Source organism: Alligator sinensis, unplaced genomic scaffold (assembly GCF_000455745.1).
Source record: "Alligator sinensis unplaced genomic scaffold, ASM45574v1 scaffold258_2, whole genome shotgun sequence".
NCBI lineage: Eukaryota > Metazoa > Chordata > Crocodylia > Alligatoridae > Alligator > Alligator sinensis.
In genome coordinates this window covers 463,282-488,534 of record NW_005842398.1, presented here as the reverse complement: position 1 = coordinate 488,534, position 25,253 = coordinate 463,282, and the positions used below count along the sequence as shown (strand labels likewise).

Here is a 25,253-nt window from a genome sequence, read left to right as displayed (position 1 = left end):
CAGCCCGGGGCGGCGGGGACGCGGACCGCTCTCCTGCGGTCCCGGCGGCCTGGGAAGGGGGGCTTTGCCCGCCGCCCGCTGCCCCCTCTGAAGTGTGCGTTGCTGTCTCTCTGCCTCTGTCTCTCTCTCTAGGTCCTTGCTCCTTTTATTGCGACCTGCCCGTGGGAACTTTGTCTCCCAGCCAAAGCAGCATGGAGCGGAGAAGCGAGAGCCCGTGCCTGAGGGACAGCCCGGACAGAGGTAGAGCCAGCCCCGATGTCAGGGGGCCTCCCCCCGTGAAGGTGGCCCGGCTGGAGCAGAACGGCAGCCCCATGGGGACCCGGGGGAGACCCAACGGCGCTGTGAGCAAGTCGGTGGGAGGTAACCATCCCGCACTACTACTGTCTGCAAGACAGGCTGCAGTCCGGTTCTGAGGAGGAGGGTGTCAGGGTTCATGGCGAAGCTTTCTGGCTTGGTGTAGGATTACAGGAAGTAGGTTGCAAATTGTCAGTGCCCCCCCATGCCCCTCATCAGGAGCTAGCAGCCTCCTTTCCTATGAGAGAGCAGTGGCTTACCCAGAGGGTGGCATTATTTGGGCATTTTGCCACTCGGAGCTGAGGTGTTGGCAGGCTTCTGACACAGCGAGCAAACGGTTTCTAACTTTTCCTGGAAAGCTTTTAGCTGTTACACCCGACTCTGGTGTGAAAAGGGTACATGTAAGGATTTCTTCTTGTGTCTTGTTCCTAACCAAATAATTATTAGAAGGCCTCTAGTCCCAGGTGAGGAAAGGCCTGATTCTAGCCATGCTGCTGACCCAATGCATGGCAACAGGGTTGGGCCCAAATGGTCCGAGCCTTCTGAATAAAAATTCGTTCAATGTTTGAAGGTAGAGAGAGACTGAAAGTGGGAGATCACGTTAAAACGGGTGTTCTTGAACAGGCTTGTTTTTAGAAGCCTTTTTTATTTTGCCTTCTGTAGTTCAGTTTACGTATCAGGAAATAATTATGAGCAAAAATAAGCATCGAGGAAACTTAGATAGAGTTAGCATACAGTTGATCTCATTGGTGACTTTTATAAATGGCAGTATATACATTTACAGTTTTATGAATGGATTCTCAGAAGGGGAAGAAATTGCTATGGTGCTGGTGCCGGTATTCCTTGTATGCCTCAAGTCATTTTTAGAGAACTTCTGTGAATAGTTATACAATCTTGAAGTAGTTCACTTTTTTGAAGAAGAAACAAGAAAACATAAATGCAAGGTTAGGATTCAGTTCTTTTAAAAAAATGTTAGACTGATTTTTGCAACATTGGCACAACTGTTCTCTACAGTGCTTTAAATTTCATCGTGGTGTTGCTCTCTGCCGGTTGTTTAATTTGTGTTTATGGCACACTTCAGGGATGCAAGCGGTTGCATTTTTCAACAGACTACTAACGCTAAACTCTCTAGTGACTTTTGTCTTGCTTTTTTCCTCTGAACTCTTATGCTTTCCTGATTAACAGAGTATAGCGTTGCATTTGGAAAATACAAATTTGACATTTTTCAGCAGATCTGGGCATCTGAGAAAAACATTATGGGGCAGGCTGTGGACAGCTTTGTGTGTAAAAAGGTAGTAACTGATGCATAGATGTGTTCACAGATTCTGTTTGGTGATATTATGGTAATTGTTCAAAATAGAATGGGCTATGGTGAGGGAGGATTAAGAGACACTTTGATATTGTCATCACATGACTACACTATATGAGGTTTATTTAGCAGTTTTACCCTTAGATGCTTGTTTTAAATATCCTTTGCTCAATAGTCTTTCTAATTGCTGAAGTTTGCTGACAGGCTGCAGCTTGTATTTGTCCAATCTTTGTAATCTGTATATTTACTTATTGAAGGGTAAGAAAGTTCAGCAGTTTCTTGTGCTTTTGATGGATTCATCCCTTTTTTAAAAACCTCATATTAGTTTGTATTCTTTAATGTGTGGAAAGGAAGAAACAGCTTTGCAGTTAAAAGACTTACTGTTCTTTCTGTTAGGAGTTCATGGAGAAATAATTAATTGGCTAATTGTGGGAGTCAATTAACTATCTCCCCCCCCCCCCCCCAAAAAAAAAAAAACAAACCCCAAAACAAAACAACAAAACCTAGAAAGACAGTTTTATGGCTCTGGAAGCCTTTCAGAAAACTAGAGTATTACAGCTACTTTATAAAGAAAGGATTAGAATTTGAAACTCTAAGGTCTCTTGTCTTGGAAATCCATTAAATACCCTTTGAAAAAGGATGATTTGAAACATTTTGGAATATAAATGTTGCTTTTTAATGGTGACTGTGCTTTGCCAAAGGACGTTTACAAGGTTTTGTGATTAAAATAGTACTCAGATCAAATCTGGCCTGTTGAAGTATGGAGCATTTTCCTTAGCTAACATGAAGGCTTTCATTTCTGAATGCAAACTTTTAAGTTCATTTACTACTATCTGCTTTATTATAATCTTGATGTAGGCTGGAGTGTTAATGTTAAATTGTATGGGGAACTAAAATGTAGTATCCCTCCCTCCCTTTTTATGTTTTTAGGCAGTTTGCTTGAATCATAGGCTCAGGCTGTTCAGAGTTTATTTTGTTCATTATATCTTTTCCATATTGAAAGCAAGAGCAGAATTATTTTTGTCTAAATACTGATCATGGGTCTATAATGCTCAATGCTAAATTAGTTAAAGTATTTTTTATAAGATGATGGCACAGTTCAAGATTGATTTTCATTTTTTTTAAAGGTGGAAAAGCTTTCAGGGTAAAGTACTATAGCCTTCCCAGAGATTTGTTACCCATTTTCTTATTAAGATATGATGCTTGTGAACGTATTACCTTGAATTTGCGTGACCAAGTAACATCTTTTGAAGGCAGACCGATCTGCTGGTTTTTAGAAGTTCACATGACATCAAAATACACACTGAAATGGTAGTAATTTTGTCGCTTTACTGTGATACTTAACTAAAAGCATTTACAGGTGACTTAATATTTTTAGTATGTGAGGAAATTGGATACTACTAACAAACTTCTCTTCATGTAACTATTAATAAAAATGCTTTTCTAATGCTGGTCATAAATGAAGATACTTCTGTAAAAGGAAACTATTGGAAGGTGTAATGCAATTAAAAGACTTCAAAAACTTTGGTTGACAAGTTCATAGTTTATAGATTATATTTTGTAAGTTTAAATAAGTGTTTTTGAAAACAAAGTATGGTCTTTTCCAATAGAAAAAAATATTTTAAAGGTTTTCCTAAATTGGAGGCAATTTAATTACAATTTTTTTCATTTCATTTCATTTTTGTTAAAATTTGAAACCAACAGTAGATACTAGAAAATAACAATTTCTACTGTTATCTTTTCCTTATTAGGCTCAAAAAAGTAAGTGTTATAATGTATTTTTACTAGTAATTTATCTTTCTGACCTCTCTCATGGATACATATTCCTGTGTGCTGTCTTTGAAAATGGGGAAATGTAATTTAAAATATCTGAAGCGATGATGTTACCAGAGGACATCAGTCCCACATTTTATAATCTTAGTATTAATTTTAAAATGACTTCTGGGAGAATGAAATCCTGACATGCATAGGTGTTTCCATTTTTTTCTGGATTTTTAAGTGAGAAAATATTAAATGGGGCTTCTGTCCTGCAAATAGGTGCTCTGAACCGAAATTTTGCCTCCTGACTTTTTTGTTTAGCTGGATGTACTTAATTCAGAAGTGAGAAACTGGGTTGATTTTTATTAGGGAACTTAAAAGTTTCTGTACTTTTTACAAGGTTGTGAGCTTCAGTCCAGTGTGTTAGTCCAGTTATGTTTTGCTCTGGCTAGGACAGGTATTTCTAAAATGTTTCAGTAGTGATCTAAGCAGTCTGTTTGAGATTATGTATGTGATACAGGCACTCAGATGATCGTGAATGGCAGGTTTTAGAGACAGTCCCTGGGGAAAAAAGGCTAATATCTCTTTAAAAAACATGACGCCTCAGAGAGAGTTTAGAGCAAGCAAGAGTACTGCAGTGTTGACAGCTTTATATCCCTGTTGAGTAACATTCACTTACTAGAATTGACGTCTTCTCTCAGTTAGTAATTCACTCAATAAGGATTTTTTTGGGAAAAAGATGATTAATGACTAGGAAATTCATATTGCAAAATTATTGATTAAAACTTGTTAATCTGTTTCTTTGTAAATAGAAATGTATGCATCTATATGTATTTTTAAGAGGATGGAAATCAAGTGCCCAAAGAATCTGAGTGCAACTATTAATATTCTAAATGTGCTACTTAATGCTTCACTACAGTAAACTAAACTATGGAACCACAATAATGTTAAGTAATACAATCACTTTTTAGGCAGGACATAATTGTATAAAATTTGCTTGTTAAATTATTTTGAAGCTGCTTTAGTGACGACAAATTATTCTCCTGTGTTTAAAGTTAAGTGTTAAAACATGCAATTTATTTTAATTTATAAAATGTGCATGGAAGAGAGAACTTTCAGACAGCTCTAACTAAATTAGGTGAGAAGTACTTTAACCTGTCAGTATGGTTTAAACACTTTTATATGAAGCTACAGGTATTAAACAATATTTTATACATAATGTACTCCTTTGAGCTGTGCTGATAATTTTATGCTTTTGGTTGTTCTGAGATTTTTGAAATTAATATTTTAACATTTGGCAAAGATCTTGGGTACATCCCCGAAATCTTTTTAAAAAAAATCTCCTGCAACAGACAAAAATACCAGTCTCATGGTTAAGCGTTGTCTGTCAAAATTAGTGTCTTGCATCTAGTTTTACAAGAGTACCCGAGTTATTCTTTGGTAGCTTGTCTCTCTCTTAAAGCTATAAAAACCTCACTCTTCTGGGAAGGCCTGTTGTTACACCAGCAACTGAGAGACGGATCAAATTTACTACTGTATTCTTAATTTTTGAGTATCAGTTTGAGCTCAGTGTTACCTAACCTTAGTTCAGTCTAATTGTTTGTATAGGAAACAGTCTAGATTAGTAATATCTTTGCGCTGTTTAAAAAGCGCGTTTTAGTACCTGAAAGGACTGAGCATATCTGAGTATCGACGTTATAAAAGTTGCAAAGCTGTATTACATTGGGAATTGACGGTACATTGTGATGCATTTTATGTGGGAGGCAGGCTTGCAGAACAGTTAGAAAATGTTATATTTTACTTGTTATTCAATTAAAAGAAAAAGTACATTTGGGGGTTTTATATGTTACTAGCACATAGCAAAAAAAAAAAAAAGTTAACCTGATTTGAAGAGTAGGGGGAGGAAATAAGATGCTGATTTTTTTTTTCTTTTGTAATGTCAGACTGGTTGTTAAAAGTTAGTTTCTTTTTTTTCCCCCTGAAAAATGTAATTCTCTTTTCTGATCATAGTGTGTATCTTTTGCATAGTGTAAACTTAACAGTCACACTTTGGGGTCATCCACTGTATCATCTGTATTTTTGCTGAGGTAGAAAAATAGCCCTTCTCTATGTGTTTTCAATTCTTGGTCTGTTATTAAAATAAAGATATAGTTGGTTAAAATATATATGCAATTGAACATACACATTAAACAGAATATAGGGTATCCACCCATTTGGTGACCTAGGCATAATTTGATGTTTAGAGTAATTTTGGAACTCTAAGTTGCATCTACATAAAGCCACTGACCATTATGCATTTGAGACTTCAAGATTAGCTGTAATAAGATTTTTTTTTTCACCACAACTGTTCAGCAGTAGCTATAGGCATCCCCCCCCCCGGCAGTAAATTACTAGATGCTGTTATACAAAGACATCATGAACTTTAGAAAAGAAAAGATACCAGCATCTTTGAGAAATTAAATATTAATTCTTCTTTTTCTTTTATAAACAAGGTGCTGACTCTATTTACTATCAATAGATAGGGCAGAACAGATTTACCATAAATTATTTACAGGACATTTTATTTTTGATAAGTGCTATTTCTGTGAATTGATGGATCTGCCACCCTCTAGAATTGATTTGATACACATGGAAGGATGGTATATTTATACTACAAGCTGCTGTTAGAGAACTTGGGTTATAGGAAATTAAATAGCTATATTTTCACAACCAAAATTTAGAAGAAGAATTCAGACATCATATGAAAAGGGAAAAACAGTACTTAACTTTATTGTTATGGATAAACAAGTGCGGGTGAGGATAATTTTTTTTCTTTCCCTGTTTACTTTAGATGGTTTTAGTATTTGTATTGAAATTGTGTTGTGTGAAATAATTTATGAATATTTAAAAGTAGAAGGAAAACTAGTTTCATTTAAGTAGAATGAAGTAGTGGCAATCGTTCTGTGAACAAGCAAATATCATGCTTTATACTTTTAATCTTTCCCCCAGACTTCCAGATAACACTGCCTAGCATTTTAATAAACTTGAACACGCTTAATTTTGGCAACGTGGACTACTAGGGTTATAGTGTAAATGTGTTTTATGAAGTTATGAAAGTACAATAACACATTCACTTTAATGCCATTTGCAGGGGTGAAAGGGAGACAGTGCTCCCTTTCACCCCTGCACCCCATATGTAAAGAGATGGGTTTTATCAAAAGCTTGTATATATAATATTGAATAGAAACATAGTACATGGAAATATAAATTGGCATTTCTGCTATTAATTTTTTTGGAGTTTACTCCAATTCTGCAGCTCATGTTCATAAAATTGCTATGTGGCCTGTTATGAGAAATCTTAATTTTTTTTATTCACAAAGTAGTCATTTTTTTTTTTCAAACTACAAACACATCTTGACCAAGCATTTAAAATTTAAAAGTAACAGTGAAATATTAAAATTGTTGAATATATATTTTCTTCCCCCTTGAAATAGGATGCCTTCTGGAATAACTGAAAATACTTCAAAGAAGGAAAGCTTTCTGTCTACATAAATGGCAAACTTGCCAACTTCATAACTTTTTAATTAATATCTTTCTATTCATAACACCCTTAGATAGGATCTTTTATTTTGGTTGTGTCAAGATTTGCAGGAATCTTCCTGCCTGCTGGTAACAGTTGTTGCATTTCAAATGTAAAGGCCTAATTCTGAAAGTCACTAATGATAAGCCCCTCTGTAACTGACAGGAGTTGAAAGTGTTCAGTGCATCATAGAATAGCTCAGCTCTTAACCAGGAATGGATTTAGGCTCTTTGTGCAGCTATCAAATGAGTGTGTTCTCCTTTGGCAGCACAAAATAGAAGCTTTGAAAATAGCAGAACGTGTTAAAAATGCTTAGTTTTTCAGAGAGGAATGATGAACCAATCTGATGTTAATTGGTTCCTACTGTATCAACTGTACTAAAACAGATGCATATATCCACATGAAAATCCTGCGCTAAAAGTGAAGCTGGCGCAGGAACTAAAGCCGCAACTGACAAAAGCCAGTTGAGGATTTGTTGGCCTCGGAAAAAATATATTTTACAGCCTCTAGCCATGGTAAAAAATTTGCCCTCTGTATTTAGGCTTGGTGTTTGTGTCTGTATGCTAATCGGCTAAAACATCTTTTGTTGTGTTCCATAAAAATGCGTTTAAATTGATTAGTGGTACAAAATGCAGAAACTACATTTCCTTCTCAATTATAAAATGGCTAATGTTAGCCTGCTTGTGTTTGGTTTTTCCAGGCACCCACAACATGTTTAGTGCTTTAGTGCATTTTAAAAAAAGTTCTTTGCTATTAAATGACAATCCTATTGACACTATTGCAGTTTTGAAATGAGTTCTTACAACATTGATTTATTTTTAAAAAGTTGTTAGAACCAATGCAACCTCTAGTAAATACTAAATATTTGAACCAGACATTTTGTGGGTACTTTACTTTTCATGTTTAGTAACTGTATATTAGTAACAGGAGGAATTGGTTAAATATTTAGACTCCCATTTCCTTCAGACTTGGTCACTTACAAACCATATTCTATATAAAATATAGTGCTCAACTCATTTAAATCATCAGTAAAAGTTCAGATGATCTCTCTTAAAGACTAAACTAATTAAACCTATTCTAAAACTAAATTATTCAATTAAAATATAGAAAGTTTTCATTGTTCTATTGGACATCAGCACAATTATACAGACTAAAATGTGGCAAAGACTTTCGTTAATAATAACTTCCTTCCAATATCTGATATGTTGAACAAATGTGAAATTTAATGGAGGACTAAGTTGTATCAGTTTAAAAAAATGAATAGAGCTTGAACAATAGAGATTATTATTTTAATTTGAATGCAAGTGAAAAGATAGCATGTCTGCCCTAAAGGTTTATTTGACGTAAGGTTACATTTCTAAATTATTAGTAGCTGTTACATGTGCAATAATGCTAAGAGAAATGGTACTATCATAGCCTGAATAGATTGTATGCAATTACCATGGGGACAGGGAGTAAATGAAAAGGGAGGAAAGCAGCTGTGGGATTTATGTTGATAACAGGTAGTACCTTTTTAGTCATCTTGCCATAACTGGTGTTAAACTGCCACCTTTTCTTATTCTATGGGTGGAGTGTTGTACACAAAATAATAAATAGTGAGAATAATAGAATAATATACCTGCAGAAATGCCAACCAAACTAGAAAAGAAAGAAGGGAGCATAAAGGAGAGGACTATCAGGGTACAGTTTTTATGAAATGTATTTCATATGTCAGCCATGTACCAGTTATAGTTACAAAATGTAATACTATTGTCTGTCCCTTAAAAGTGCTCCTTTGTTTTTTCAAAGATATGTAGAGATATGAAGAGACTTTCTGCCGACTGTAAACCTTTTGAACAGTGCTGAATCTGGCCAGGACTATCAGAAGGATTTCTTCATCTTAAAACCTGCTTTTTATTGGGCTTTAGGTAGAAGGTTACCTTCTTTTTCAAGATACTTGCATCTTGTTTAAGATCAAATATATTACCTCATATAACTGAATATCACCGACATTTTGTTCATTTCAGTTAGAGCTATGCGGTTTTACAAGTTGCTCATTTTGTTTTCCTTTGGACTAGAGCTTCAAATAAGTGGGAAAACGTAAATAAAATACCATGGATTCTAATAATGTAAATTCATGGAGAGTGTTTCTGGCATAAATATCGGTGATGGACATGCTTTGGAAATGAAACATTTCGCTTTTGAAACTGCAACCAGACTATTTATCCAAAGTCATATAAATTTATATTTTGTGCATACTTCAGTTTACATGCATTTTTGTTATTTATATATTAAAATAGATGTCCATAATTTTAAACTTGATATTTTGAGTGGTTATTAAGCAACAGTGTTATAAATTATGAGTTTTAGATTACTTTGAAGTAAAAGGTGCTTTTTCATAATGTCTCTTTGTAACTTACAAATAACTTTTTGCCATAATACAAACATACTAGCATAGCAGCATGATAGATGTCTCTCTAAATATTGTAGTAAAAGAAAATGACTTGTATTCTGAGGCTGTGGATAGTTTATGTTGTTTTGGACCCATTTCCCAAGCAGTGATCGAAAACAGATTACAATAACAATTATACAGTCAGAAGATGCAATATCCATTTCTGTTTTAATTGAGTGAAAGAATAATAAAAACATCATTAAGAAAAATGAGGTGGACCTGTCATACACTCTACCAATTTTTAGTCTTAGAGAAAATGCAGAGTAACAGAAGTGCTTTTCTGTTGGGTTTTTTTTTTTGTTTTGTTTTTAAAGCTTACTTCATCTTGTATGTTAGCTGAAGTCTGTATGATAGAAGATGTTTGACTTTCTCAAGGGCAGATATGAACACAAGCTTAGTAACGGGATGCTTCCAAGATGTTACATCTCTGGAGAGGCATTATCTCTGTAGACATGTTTAATAGCGGACATATTTTTTTTCTGTCACCCGTTTGATTTTTTCCTTTTGTTAATTAGCATTATATAAGACAGCCATCATATCTGTCAACCGCATAAACTAATGGGATATTCTGGGTGAGGGGTGTGTGCATAGGAAGAGTACTCTCTTCCTTCGAAAACAAAAAAGAGCTTCTATAGCTCTGAACGAACCCTTTCATATGTTACAGAAATTCATCCCTTACAAAGCTGTTGGGTTTACTTACCTTAGAAACAACAAAACCACTTTAAAACATCATTGGATAAACCTATACTAGCATTATACCATGTTAAATCATCTAACCATCATGAGCTTCTGACTAAAGCTTTAGTGAACAGGAAGGCTTTGCACTGGGCCATGGAAATTGACAGTCTTGGGCTTTGTTGCATCAGAAGAAGGAGCCAGTTCCAGAATTAAGGGCCCTGTGACTGGGAGAACCGTGCTCTCTTATTTTCTATATGTAAACTGAAGTACTGAAGTAGCAGAAAAAAACACTTCTGTTACCGAGAAATGTTGAGAGAGCATCTCTTTGGGAGCATTGGCTCTGGTTGTATACCATGCATCTTTTTAAATAAAAAAATGGAGTTGCATCTTAAAGTAAACTAGGAGAGGTAGTTATCTGTGTTAATCTGAAGTGAGTTTGAGTTCACAAAAGCTCATGCTCTTTGTGTACGGTGCATATCTATCCTGCCTTCTGCTTGAGTAAATTGGGAGCCAGTGCAGACTTTGCAGAAGGGTTGTAGTCAGCTGTCTTTACAGCTAACAGCTCTAAGAGAGTGGATGTGTTCTGTACTAGTTCAGGCATGTGATTCTTGAGGGTAGCCAATGTGGCAGTAATCCGTACAGGAGAGACCAGAAGGCATGGAGGAATTACTTTTACAAATGAACCTGCATATAGTAAGGCTTCCTCAGCAATTTCTTTTCCCTTCTAGAAGGGTATATATTTACTTTGAGAAGCTGTAATACCCATTAAATGTAGATCCTCTCCTTTGTAACCTGTTTGGTAAGAGGTGATGGGTGTTAAAAACTGCACAGTAAATGTGAAGTGCCAGCTCCTGGAAGTGAGCATTACTAAGAAGGGTGACATGTTCATTTGGGCCATGGTGCTTGTGGCTTCCTTGTCTCCAGATGGCTGCACTTCCCTCTTTTCCGCTGCCCTCCAGAAAAGTGCAATCTTATGAACACAAATCAAAAGCTATCTGTACCGTGTATGAGGGACAAGCTGGAAAAGGAAGTTTTCGTAATGCACATTAAATTCAGTACTTCCAGTGTGAGGTACTAAGCAAATGTGCATTAGGCTGCCTTAATGTGCACTAGTGAATGTGCATGGTTTTTAAGGAATCGGAACTCATGGCAGACACTAATATCTTTTATTAGATCAACTAGATATTTGCTAAGAAGTTTCGTTATTTGCAAGCTTTTGAGCACACTCACTCTTCTTCAGGCATAGGAGAATGCAAAGATTGTAAACTTTCTCGTAGGTGGAAATGAAAATTCATATTTCACGGGAGAGCTGAAAGTGGTGTAAGATCTCCTGGATGGAATAGTTCTTTTTGTACAATTAGGTTCAGGTAAAAGGTAGAACAGTTTATTTACCTGAATGTTGTCAGGTGTTGAGCAGGATATTGAATTATGTTTTCTTCTGGTTATGATATTTGTATTTCGCAGGAGGATGGTGTGATGGATGCTCTCCTGGGCAGGAGATTCTCTTGTGTTGAGGTACATTGAGCTCTGTGAACATGCAGATTGAACTGGAACAATAGGCAGGAACCAGGGTGTCATCTTTCAGGTTGCTCCAAGGTGGTGAATTTGCTTCCATCTTGTAAAATTATGAAGTTTTCATTAAAAAAGGTGAAAATTCAGTATCTTCCATGTTTCAGGAACACAGGTTGTAGCCACATAACTTGTGGCAGAGGTTGATATCTTTTAGTAGACCAACTAGATGTTTGCAAAAAAAAATTTTTTAAGTCTGTCTGTTGATTTAAAAAAAAAATTATTCTTTTGCTCTATGTCTGTATAGCTCTATCTATAGATATTTGCCACAAATTCTGATTCCTTTTGCCTGTAGACCAATACGGCTACAACCTGTATCCCTGAAACATGGTTTTTAAGTGATGCTTAATGCTTAGTAGCCCATTTTACTGTGCATTTGCGTAATAGCGCAGTTTTTTACATGACGCTTTAATGCGCAGCAAAATAAGCTACTGTGCATTAAAGTGCACATGTAGATGCGCCTAGCTGTTGGATTGATTCGTACTCTTTCAAATGCTTGGGACCACGTAGTCCTCTGGAGACTTTCTGTCAGATGGTTTGCTGAAAGGGAGGACAAATGGAGTAGGTCAGTATGCCCTGCTAGGGAAATAAATCAGTAAATACCTTTCTGGTTTAGGTTGTGGATTCTCGCTTCCATTCCTGTTCACTCTGTACCATTGCTTGAAAGTCCCCATGTGCCTCTATGCTATGAAAGGAGTTCAGCTATTGTAAGCAGTTCAACCACTGCTAAAAGTATAGGCAATGTCAAACTATGTTTGGGGTTGCTTTAGTGATTGTGTTTGGCCTGAGTTTAGTCATGTTTATTTTGATGCAGTATTGAACATGGTTGCCCTTGTCTATGCTGTCTGTTAAATTCTACATCTAGCATTTCAGCTGCATCCATTATTGACACTCAAGCTCAGAAATGAGTAGTTTTCTGGGGCAGGCATAACTTAAGTGATATTATAGAAAGTGCTGTGAACACAAGGATAACAGATCAGTCTTTCCTTTTCTTGCTGCTACATCTTGGAGCTGGATTTGAATGTGCCCACTTAACTGTAGCAGTTTCTTCAGTTTCTCAGCTTCTTCTCCAGTAGCATGAGGAAGGGGTGATACTTCTTTCCATTTTCTCTTTTGCCTTGTTTTGCGATAGATAGGTATGAGTCTCAGAGAAATGAGAATCAAAATGAGAATTTACTAGTGTGTTTTAATGCAGATTCCAGAACAGGTCTGAGCATGGGGTTTAGATTTTTATTTTCGGAGAAGAGCTAAAACCAAATAAGAAAGCGTTGCTGTTACATTCCAGGGTAGTTATTCTACTACCATGAGACTAGTTAATAGAAGCCTTATTAAAATGCTTCTCCTAGAAGAAGGGTTTAACTTTAAAAATTACATAATTTGGTGGCATCTGCTAGTACCACCGAAGTTAAGGAGCTATTAGTGGTTCCAGTTTTTCAGGACTTTAAAAAACAGTCATTAAAATTTATTCTGAGTGGAACTTGGCATAGAAAATCTAAGCCCCAAAGGCAATTTTTGTTACATAATTAAACCCCCCCCACTCAATCTTCCCCATTGTTTTTAAGTTAGAAGACCTAAATATTAAATTTATAGAAATATAATAGCTTAAGATACTTTAAAAAATAAAAACAGTAATCCCAAAAAAGATTCCTTTGCTATTTTAAGTGAAATTGTCTATTTTCCATTGGATCATATTTGAATAGTGCTATAGGATATTTTTTTAAAAAGAAAAACGAAATAAGTTATCTGTTTTATTATATTTTTAGGAATGTAGCTATAATGGATTTGGATGTGCTTTTTAATATGCACTTTGCAAGGCCACATATTACCTTTGATTTGTGCATAGGACATCCATTGACATCAGTATCTTCTGTATGTGCTTTTTTGTGGGATGGGAAGGCTTTAGGCTAAAAAAAAAGAGTGGTGATAGTTTGTGCATACACACAGTTTTTCATCCAAGTCTCCCTTGGAACTTAATTTATACCATTTTGAGGTATGTATTGTCACCCTCACTATTCAGATGGGGAAAATGAGTCATTTATTTAAATGCCTGGCCCAATGTGTGAGCAATTTAGTGGAGAGCTGGGAATCTAATTATAATATTTTGGGATAGGTCTGCTATACTAACTAGCTCAGCCTACCTACCCTCTTTCCCTCTGTAACAAGGCCATGGCAGCTACTCATGAGCTAAATGGTTGACAGCGTGGAAAATGTACAGAATTCCATGTTAAAAACTATACAGAAGAGAGAAGCCTGTTTAAATCTAGGCAAGATGACAACCTGTGAGTTCAGACTGAATTCTCATGCCTACCTAAGCTAGTTGTGCCTAATTTTTTGGGAGCAGCTGATATTTTTATTTGGCATAGGGAATGATGTCTCCGCTCACATGAGCTCTAGTTACCTGGCAGAGGTGGATGGGAATGTTAAAGATACTGCCTTTCGTACATCTTTGTTTTTGTTTCCAGTTAATCTAACCATAGCTTCTAAATATTATTTTGCAAAATCTTATGTAAAGCTCATTTATTATCAAATCATGTTATAAGTGTTATTCTGTTGTTAATGGGGAACAATAAGCTGTGTTTCACTTAGAGATTTTAGTCAAAGATTCTTGAGGTGGGGGAAATTCACTTGTCAAGCCAAAGGCTAAAATTTCTAGAGAGCAGGGAGAGTGGTGATGGTAAGGGACTTGAAGCTACAGAAAGGATTGGAAGCTGTTGTAAGACATAAATAATGTCCTGTTGGTTTGCATTTACCATTGACTAAAATGCAATATATAATGAAGCATTTTGTGGCCAGGGATTTATTGAATATTTAGAGCCAGAAAAAATAATTTAGCAGATGGTGAAAGGTACCAAGCCTAATTTTCCCCTCAAAACCTCCAAAAAAGTGAGGCTGCTACTGTTTAAGATTACTAAATGTTTATATATATATTTTTTGCTAATTTTGATTCAAAATTATGTGCAGGATAAGATCTTTTCTGTCAAATTTCAATCTGAAGCAATTTTTTTGTTTTATAAACCAAACACCTAAAGATTAGGTGTTTAACTCATGAAAAATGTTGCCAGTAATCCAAAAAGGTGTAGAATTATAGGCAAACATATTGTTTATTTATTTATTGCCTATACAGAGATAATTTTTATTTAGCCAGGATTGTGATATGATGGTCTTGATACAGTCTTTAATTTTAATGCATTGAAGTCTAACATGTCAATGGATGTTTAGCTCTTTCCATGTAGTTCCAAGCAGTTAGTGGGAAACAAGCTGTGAATTAATTTCTGAGGTCCTCAGTAAAAAGATTTACAGTGAAAGAATTCTGTGCCTCATAATGGGACTGGTGTAGGTTTGTTTGATATTTAAGACTGAAACACCGTAAATTTACCCAAACCAAGCATTTGTTGTAAACAAGTTAACTGCCAACAGCTTTATATTCTGTCAAATGTAATTCTCTTTTAAGATGTATGGATAGCTTGAAAGTGAGGCTTTGACGACGACTAATACCTGCTGAAGTGTTTGAGCTCTGTCTAGTCTGCTCTTCTGCTTTGCCGTACCGATACAGCCTTAACCTAGAAACTGTTTTGAGACTGAGCATTTTCAAGCATGAATAGCAATGTGTGTATTGCATTTTAGAAATGGTATCTTTACATCTATTCAATTTGCTATTATATGGATTTTTAAATCTTAAATGGAACTCTAGATTTTCTGCATATGATCTTATATCACCCCCAGCTAGTTATGCAATGATTTTAATAAAAGTGGCGTTAAGAAGAGTAAACTGTCTTTTCAAATACTCAAGGGTTACTCTCCACTTAAAAAGCTATTTGGAACATAGTAGGTGTTCTCATAATTATAAAGCTGTTCAGCTGGTTACACCTGAATAGAAATCTTTCCTGATTATTAATAAATGTATGAGATTTCTATCTTTGTTAATTGTTACACGGTCTCCAAATTATGCCACTGTGAGTTTTGTGCTGAGTTTCCATCTTGTTTGTTGATGTTGCACAATATTACTGTGGAAATGATACATTTGTTCTGAAGCCGAAGTTCAGGGAGCACTAAAAGTCCCCCCCCGGAATATTAAATGTGAGATGTTTCTAGATCTGTAACCCATTATGTTAGGCAGTGGAACCTTGTGTGGATCCACTCCTTTTCTTGTGTGATTACTTATTTATAGTTCCTAAGTTGTTATTGGTTTAAAAGAAAAGATAGGAGAGCTGAATAATAATTATACAAGTAAATTCAGTTTTGTCCTAATGGGTGAGATGAAGAAAGTGAAAGTGACAAACAAAAGAACCCGGTGATTTTTTTCTTCCCTGTTCACACTTAATTAAGTTGTTCCCTCAAAGGGGAAAAACATGCTTGATGAAAAGTGAATTCAAGTAAAATCTCTTTCAGTTTTGATAATTTCTGTTGAGGATAGTAACAGAGGAAATGATACTTTTGTTATATGTACAGTCTTTATCTTGTAGATTCCCCTGAGGTCTTTTTCAGTTACGAATCAGTTAAGATGATATCTTCTGTTACAAGGACTTCTGCACCAAAACGCATGTGAAAATATTGGCCATTTCACATGTAGAAGGCATGCAGGATTTAGTCTCCTCTTTAATTCAAGTTGTCTCCTGTTAGAAGTGGGATATTACATAAGCTTCGTAATGCTCACTCACTTTTCTATTTTAAATCTTAGGCCTCTCTGCAGACTTGATACTGTAATGTCTGTCCACTAGACTTGGCGGGGGTGGGGTGGGGGGGGGTGGGAATATAGTCACACTGACTCGAACTCAGTCGTGGTTACACTGAAGTCAACAGAATTGTGTTCTTTTGCCCTATGTGTTTGGGAAAGACTTGTTCTACAGAATGGCCTTTGTTTAGAGCCTCTACTAGGCAAAGCCTGTAATGTTAGGTTTTCTGTAGTCTGTTACGTATCAAGAAATGCCCTGCTTTTTGAACATCTAATCATAGATGTTAGCTTTGTCCGTCTGTGAGGGAGATTACCTGTGTGTGTGCGCTGTAGAAACTTTTTTTTTCCTCACTTTTTTCATTTGATAAAAATCTTTGCACTATAGCATGATTTCCTTTGGGTCTTATACCACCATTTGATCTCAATTTTTAATAATTTTGGTGGATTTAACTCCCAGAAGAAAACATGCTTGTGCTATGAAGTATTCCCACTAGAAATCTGGAAGTCTTAAAACCTTATGTTACTCAGAACTGAGAACTTGGCTCCTTTATTAATTTCCTGCTAGAGAACCCCAGTACAGTAAATCTTTCCATAACACCATGCTGTTGAAATTAATCAAGCTGATGTTTGGAAATTGTTCAAATTAGATTAAATTAAATAATACCTAGACAGAGCTCAAAACTTGCACTGATGAAAACAATTTTTAATCTGAAAAGATACAATTTTTATTGGCTCATCTTCACATTATATTTATTAGGACAAAGAGGCAGTGCTTCCCAGTTTGGTTAAATGAAGGGATGGATGGCATTTTAATTTAACCTTATTACCAGCTTTCTGTGTTTTTTTTTTTTTTTCCTTGGAGATTCCAAACACATGACGGTGGTGGCATGCAGACAGGTGGAAGTCCAGTAGCTATTTACTATTCATTTTGAAACACACTTAGGAACATATCTTACCTGGAAGTAACTGAAAGAACTGGTATAAATTGTTTTAGGGGACTAGCACCATGCTTTTATTTCAACTTGTCATTTGAAAGAAATACAAAGTGGTGCTCTATTTGTACACACAACTTGTACTGGTTTCACTACAGTTGTTTGTGTTGTGTGTTAAATCGATCTATTTAAATTGCTATAACCCCTGTGTCCTGTAATGGGCTTAGAAACTTTGAAAGCATTTAGAGTAATTTTCTTGAACCCCTGCTCTCCCTGCACCTCCCTCCCCCCAAAAAAACCCAACCAAAAAAACCCTTTAGTTGAAGTGGTGACGGATTTTTATTTTTTTTATATATATACAGATATGAGACCGAAACCTTACACTTCTCAACCAAAGATTTTTTTTTTTTGAACAATTTCATATCTACCTTTAATTTTATGGATGCAGTTTATTTACTTGGGAACAGTTTATAGCGAAATGAATCTGACAAGGTGAAAAACGTGCAAGGTGGTACAAGTCTCAAAGGCATAAAATCAGTGGTGCATTCTTTTTAGTCTCGCTGCACCTCGGGTGAGATGTAATGCCTTATAGTTGCACAGCTCCCTTTGACTATGGGAACTGCCTGGCCTAAACTCCTATATGTTGCTTTGAAAATATATAAAAGTTACATAATTTATCAGGGTGCCTACTGGGGAAAAACTGTCATTTTCTGGTCATACATAGGATTGTGATTTGACCTCTTCTTTAGACAATTGGGAGTTCTTGATGCATACAGATACTTCTATGAATTTTTTCCCCCATTTGCCATGATCTGGTTTTCCTTTATCTGTTCCTGCTAGTGCTGTATGTGTGCATCAAAGCCCCATCTAAATTTATTAGGAAAGCAGTTAAAGAACTATGTGTAAGTTAAATGAACACAATTAAGAAAAAAGTCTCCCAGACAACTTGAGCTTTGTATGCCAATGTTGCTTTTATACATTAGTGCTATATTTGTGCTTTATGAATGAAAAATGTTCCTTTTTTATACTCCATCCAGCCCAGTAACATTCAGATGTGAAAAACAATAGTTTTGTCATGAACTATGAGATACTCAGACTCACTCACTGAAGTACTCCTGTAAATCTGAAAAATCAAATGCGCAGAATTATTTTTTAACTCGTGTGTGTGTGTGTGTGTGGGGGCGGGGGGGCGGGGGTACAGTTTTTGCCCGATCAGATCTGGGGAGAAAATTGCAGAACACCAAGATTATTGAATAAAGCTCCTCTTGCCTTGCAGCACTATTACATAAAAGGTTTGTTTCATCATCTGTCATCAGTCTGCCAGCTTTTTGAATGTTGTTTTAAATTTTCTGGCTGGAGCTGATAGTGGACACTGACTAACTTAAACAGCTACACCTTAAGTCCCCTGTTGCGGGGTTGAGGTGGAGCAATGTAATATATATCAGTATGTTGAAGGTGGATTGGCTTCTAGCTGAAAATGTTTTCTTTTCTTGTTTTTTAATGAACTCTGAAGAATGGTAATTTATTCTTAGATCATGTTAATTAATTTTTAGGTAATGTCAGGAAACAGGGACATTTTGAGGTAATACAGCCACTGGAGAAAGTATGGCTTTTACTGTGTCCATTGCTAAATAGAATGCAAAGCAGGTAGTACTTTTCCTGGAGAAAATTTTGCAGGCAAGGAATGGGATGTATTATCACTCTGCACTAATGTAGAATTGGTGTTAAAATTCCAGCGATTGTTGCCAGACGCATCAAAATATGTAAGCATTTAGCGGATGTGGTAATTTGCCCTTTGCCCTTCTCCCCTGGTGTTTTTTTAATGTGCAGTTAGCTAGAAGTTTATTATCGTTCCGATCTCAGAGATGTTCTTGAAAATGTCATTTTTGTAGCAGAGAAGTCTACAGTCACTGGTGGTGAAAAGGACAATTTCCAAAGCCACTATTTGTAGGAATTAAACAAGAGCTTGAGTACTTTGGGCTAGTCTTGCCACCCCAAAATCAAACCTTGACCATTTCTATTTTTGGCATTACAGAGAGATTGTAGCTGATTGTGTAAGTTGCAGAGGGAATCAGTACAATATAGCTTATGTTAGGGGAGGGAAGGACGGGGTTATAGCGCGAAAGGAATCATGAGCAAGATAAACAGTGTAACAGCATTTTGAGCTTGCGCTTGTTCATGCATACTAATAGACTAAAACATAATTTTAGCCTCTGTTTGGCTGATTTGTTATTTGAACCCCTTTAAATTTATTTTGAGATATTAATAGTTGCATCGTAAGTTGTTGACATCAATAATGAGAATTGGTCATTAAAAATATATGACTAACCTTATTTGAATAGAAAGAAGTTTCTTCTTAGAGAGAAGTTGTTATAACTAGATGTGGAATTTATGGGCAACTAGGATTAATTTCTGCTTCCACTGAAATGAGGAGACATTTTCTTATTTGCTTCAGTGAGTGTGGAATCATTTCTATAGCACCTTTCTATCAAAGAAGCCCATAGATGGCGTTATGGTATATGTTCTGGGGTGAGCTGCTTCAGCTTACCAAACCCATGGTGATAAACTAGCATCCACCAGTTAAGAAATAGGAGGAAGAGTGAAATGACTCTAGGGCTAAGTATAGACAGTCAGAAAGCCCAAGGCTGAAATGATTTGGTCTTTGTAGGTTAGTCTAAACTGCAGAGATTAAACTGAGAAACAACTGGACAGACACTCACTTTTGATTCAGGGAATGCAGCCACATACTTGCAGTGGCTCAGGCCAGAACCTTGGCGGGGGGGCGCTAGAGCACAGCTCTCTGGCAAGTAGCCAGCATGGACTGTATGTTCACTTTCTCTTCCTGCTGCCCCCAAGGGCTCTGGGATTTGCATTCTAGAATTATGGGAGCAGGACTCTGCAGAGTTGCTCATCACTTCCTATTCATGCTTCCAGGTGCCTCTGGGATTTGTAGTCCACAGTTGCAGCTAGCTGTACATTTTTAGCAGGGTGGGGCAGCACTGTACTCGGGGTGCGGGGGGGCAGGGCAGAGGGAGAGAAATTTAGGCTGCCTCCCTGACCCCAGACCCCAGCTGGGGTTTACCTGGGGGGACAGTCCCTACCTTCCCCCATTCCCCCCAACCCTTCTCTTCTGGAGCAGACAGCCCAGCCCAGCCCAGAGCTGGATAGCATGCTGGAATGCTGGGGGAATGTGACTTAACTTGAACCAGGAAGTGGTCTGGAACAGAAGTTTCATAAACTGATTTGATCCAAATCAGCTAAGTCTGATACTACTTCAACCAGGTTTATCTTAAACCAGTTTCAGCCATTTTGAAACTGGGTTATGGTGCACTGAGCTTCTGTTCTGTTGCAGGTTGAAACCAGTTTCTGATCACTTAAACTGGTTAATGTGTAACTTCTGTCCCTAGCTCATCAGTCCTTATATTGAAGGGGTCCTTTAATGCAGATTGAGCAAAATGTAATAGATACTTCTAAGACTTGGAATTCTTGAGGCAGCTCTCATAGGCCTTGCAATCTAGGGACATGATTGTCATGGGGGATCTAAACTACCCTGACATCTGCTGGGAGGAGCAGTCAGCCAAATCCAATCATTTGCGTAGGTTCTTAACCCACGTGCAGGACCTTTACCTAATGCAGGACGTATACAGTTTCACTGGCGAAATGCCTTACTGGACTTGGTGTTGACTATGGGGGAGGACCTGGTAGGGGAGCTGCAGATTTGTGGTCATCTTGGGGACAGTGACCACCAATCAGTCAAATTCACCATCTGGTGTCGGGTGGGTAAGATAACTAATAGGGTGGAAGTGCTTGACTTTAGGAAGGCTAACTTCAGTGTGCTCAGGAGTGTAGTCAATGATACACTGCAGGATAGGAGTATTGGCGAGATGGGAGTCCAGGAAGGGTAGTTGTTCCTAAAGGAGGCAATCCTTTGGGCACAGAGGGAGATGATCCCAGTATGAGGGAAAAGGGGGAAAGGAGCCAAAAAACTTCCTTGGCTAAACAGGAAAATCCAGGGCAAAAAAGTAGGCATATAGGTAGCGGAAGCAGGGAGAAGCTACCAAGGAGGAGTATACCTACTTAGTCCGGACTTTCAGGGAGGCAGTTAGAAAGGCCAAAGCAACTACAGAGCTGAGGCTGGCAACACAAATTAAAGACAACAAAAAGTCTTTTTTCAGGGAGTAAAAGGAAGGTGCAGGGAAGCATAGGACCCCTACTAAACAAGAAGGAGCAGGGGGGACAAGGCTGAGATATTCAATGAGATTTTTGCCTCAGTGTTCTTCACCAGGGGTCAAGATAGGTCTCCTAATGGATTCTTAGATGGGCATCAGAGGGATACCAGCCTACCAACTGTCGGCGCCGACTTGGTGCAGTCTCACTTGGATGGACTGGATGCGTTCAGATCAGCAGGCCCGGATGAGCTTCACCTGAGAGTACTGAAGGAATTGGCTGCTGTCTTAGCAAAACCACTGGCATGGCTGTTTAAGCGCTCATGGTGCTTGGGTTATGTCTTGGAGGACTGGAAAAGGGCCAATGTGGTCCCAGTTTTCAAGAAGGGGAGGAAGGAGGATCTGAGTAATTATAGGCCAATCAGTCTCACCTCCATCCTTGGAAAGGTCTTTGAAAAGATTATAAAGGATCATATCTGTGGGAGTCCAGTGGGAAAAAAATAATGCAGCAGGGAAACCAGCATGGATTTGTATCAGGTAGATCATGCCCAATCAATCTGGTTTCGTTTTATGACAGTGTCACAAAATGCTTAGGTGCAAGAGTAGAGGTAGAAGTTATTTTCTTGGATTTTAGCAAGGCCTTCAGTACAGTATCTCATCCCATTCTCATAAATAAATTAAGAGGCTGTGAGAGAGATGTTTACATGGTCCGGTGGGTGGCAAATTGGCTTAGCGGTTGCACCCAGAGAGTGGTAGTAGACGGGTCGGTATCAACCTGGAAGGATGTGGGTAATGGGGTCCTGCAGGGTTTGGTACTTGAACCTGTACTCTTCAATATTTTCATCAGTGACTTGGATGTGGGTGTAAAGTGTACTCTGTCCAAATTTGCAGATGATAGTAAATTGTGGGGTGAAGTGCACACTCTGGAGGGTAAGGAACAATTGCAGGAAGACCTGGACAGGTTAGAAACATGGGCAGTATACAATAGGATTTAGTACAACAGGGACAAGTGCAATGTGTTGCATCTGGTGTGCAAAAATATCCAGCATGTCTACTGGTTGGGAAGTGACCCTCTCAGCAGCACAGAAGCGGAAAGGGATCTCGGAGTCATAGTGGACTCCAAGATGAACATGAGATTTCAGTGTGACAAAATCATTGGCAAAGCTAACTGCACTTTATCATGCATCAGCAGACGCATGACAAATAGAACCAAGGAGGTGATGCTTTCTCTCTGCGGCATTGGCCAGACCATAGTTGGAGTACTGTGTCTGGTTTTGGGCACTGTACTTCAAGAAGGATGTTGATAGACTCAAGCGGGTCCAGAGGAGGGCCACTCGTATGATTAGGGGCTTAGAGGACAAGCCCTATGAGGAGAGACTGAGGGACCTGGACCTTTTCAGCCTTGGCAAGAAAAGGCTGGGAGGTGATCTTGTGGCCGCCTACAAATTCATTAGGGGGACGTAGCAAGGGATTGGAGATGCTGTGTTCACCAGGGCACCTCTTGGGGTAACAAGGAACAATGGTCACAAACTGACAGAACGTATTACGCTGGATATCAGGAAAAACTTCACGGTAAGGGTGGCCAAAATTTGGAATGGGTTTCCAAGAGAGGTGGTGCTCTCCTCTACCTTGGGGGTCTTTAAGAGAAGGCTGGATAGGCATCTGCCTGGGGTCATGAATCTGGCTGGGATCATCTGACCCCAGCTCTCTTTCCTGCCAAGGCAGGGGGTCGGACTCGATGATCTGTTGAGGTCCCTTCCAACCCTAGCATATATGAATCTATGTTCTAGTGGTTTCTTTAAAAGGAGAATTGTCAGCTTGAGATGCAGTTTTTGCTTCATTTCACTTAAGGTGTGCACTATAGTAGCATAATAATAATGTTCCCCTTAATGTAAAAAATACTCTTGTTCTTCATAGTCATTTACACTGCAGTGAAGGAAGATGACCTGTTTTTCTTCCATTGTAATAGATCTAGGGGAGCACCTCTCATCAGATGGTACATGTGGGAGCTAATACAGTTTGACCCCACAGTAATTTCCAGCAAGTTTGGTGGCTCACAAGCATTAAAGAAAAAAACCCTTTTAGCAAATCAACAATACAGATGGGAACAAAAAATCTCTGCATTCACTGTATTGTGTATGGGAGGGGGGTGCTTTGTGGGAGAGCTCATGTAGGTTATGGCAGGTACAGACTTACGTACAGTCAGAAATGGAATTTGCAGTAAAGCCGAACAAAATCTAGCCCAAACCTTTCCCCCCGCCCAAGTTTTACTTGTTTATATAGTTCCTCTTGTAGGACTGCTCAGTCTATACCCTAGATTCTCTCTCTAGTCACTCCTACCCTCCTTATGCCAGCATGAGGTAATAAATCATTTGCCTTGGTGAGTCAGCACCTGCTAACAAGTGGAAGGTTTTTGGTGACTGGTGAGAACCTGTTAGAACTTCAGCAGTGTATTCTTGCTGTGGTATGTGAATAAAGTGGGTACTGGCTATAAATGTACTAATAACAGCACACTATCTTTCTGGAGGACATAACTGTGTGTGGGAACAGCATTGGTCTTGATGTTTCTACAATATTCATTGGGTAGGGATAGCTGAATTTTGGCAAATACTAAGCTGAAAGACTAGTAGAAAAGTAAACTATTTAAAATTAATGCTGAAAAGATTTAAATTTAAATCTAGATTTAAATTTAAATCTAGATTTAAATTTAAATCTAGATTTAAATGAGTCTAGGGATGTGACTTCTGCTGTTTCCTATGGAAGACCCTTTTGCACTCTAATGAAAACAAATCTAAAGGCAGGTGTTAGCTAGAAGGAGCCTGCCAGGAAGTGTTTTAATTTAATTGTTTTAATAATAGATAAAGGATTTATTTGTTGATAATTGTTTTAAAACTTTTTACCTAGGTTTGATGATTCCTGTATTTTGTGTGGTGGAGCAGTCGGATACATCTCCTGATTACGATAATCGAGAAGAGCATGCTGAGTTCGTTCTGGTTCGTAAAGATGTGCTCTTTAGCCAGCTGGTGGAGACAGCGCTCCTGGCTCTCGGGTATTCCCACAGTTCTGCAGCTCAAGCACAAGGTATTCAGTGATATTCTTTTCATTTTCTTTGAACTGGCATAAGAAAACTGCCTTCTATAGCACCTGAGGTCGTTCTGTGTAAGGACAAAGCAGGAGAATTGCTGGTAAATCTTGCAGGCAATTCAATCAGTAATACTAAAACTAGTCGTGTAACAACCTCAGACTCACTACCTGGTCTAGGAACCATTTCCTGAGTCCTACTGAAGTATGAAACACTGTAATATTTATCATTTGGAGTCAATGTGTGTTTGGTTTGATAAGGCAGTAAGCTTTTTGTCTCAAAGAAAATTATGTAGAAGGACTAGGTAGACTACCTGGGTGTATATTTAGATAGTGTTATACAATTTGCAGAAATAAACTTTCTCCCCTTGTTTCAAGGCCATGGTTAACATGATTAACTTGTGTTTAAAATAGTGATATCACACCATTACTTTGTCCCCTATGTTTATATTCAGCATGGTAATGTTGGACTCCTTTCACGACTAATAGCTTATTTTATGCATTTACCTCAAATAGTGCTGTGAAATCGTTTGTGAAGCTGCATATTACTGTGCAATTACAGATTTTTCAACCGTAGGGACAGTTTAAAACAAAACTCCTTCACCCAGAATTAAAAAAAAAACCAACCTGATCTTGAAGGCAAAAGAAAATAAGCAGGAAAGAAATCCTGTTGAAACTGTCATCTCTGGATTCCAAGTGAATTGCTTGTATTGAATGGACGATGACAATACTTACTTTTCAGAAGAGAAATCTGTAACTTCTAGCCCCATCCTTCCATGGTTTTAAAAAACCAGTGTCAAGTTA

At 37.8% G+C, this 25,253-nt stretch overlaps 1 protein-coding gene across 5 annotated transcripts in view; it reads left to right on the top strand.

Moving 5' to 3' along the window:
• Positions 1-26: 26 nt before the first annotated feature.
• SATB2 (SATB homeobox 2) overlaps positions 27-25,253 on the top strand; it is a 168,116-nt gene continuing 142,889 nt past the window's right edge. For 4 of the 5 annotated variants that reach the window (XM_025211265.1, XM_025211268.1, XM_025211266.1 and 1 more), the window contains exons 1-2: positions 66-360; positions 24,273-24,449. In XM_025211265.1, coding sequence (XP_025067050.1) covers positions 192-360; positions 24,273-24,449 — 346 coding nt within the window. In that variant the 5' untranslated portion in view covers positions 66-191. Of the gene's footprint in view, positions 361-24,272; positions 24,450-25,253 lie in introns of all 5 variants that reach the window. The other variant, XM_006029768.3, reaches the window with a different exon arrangement.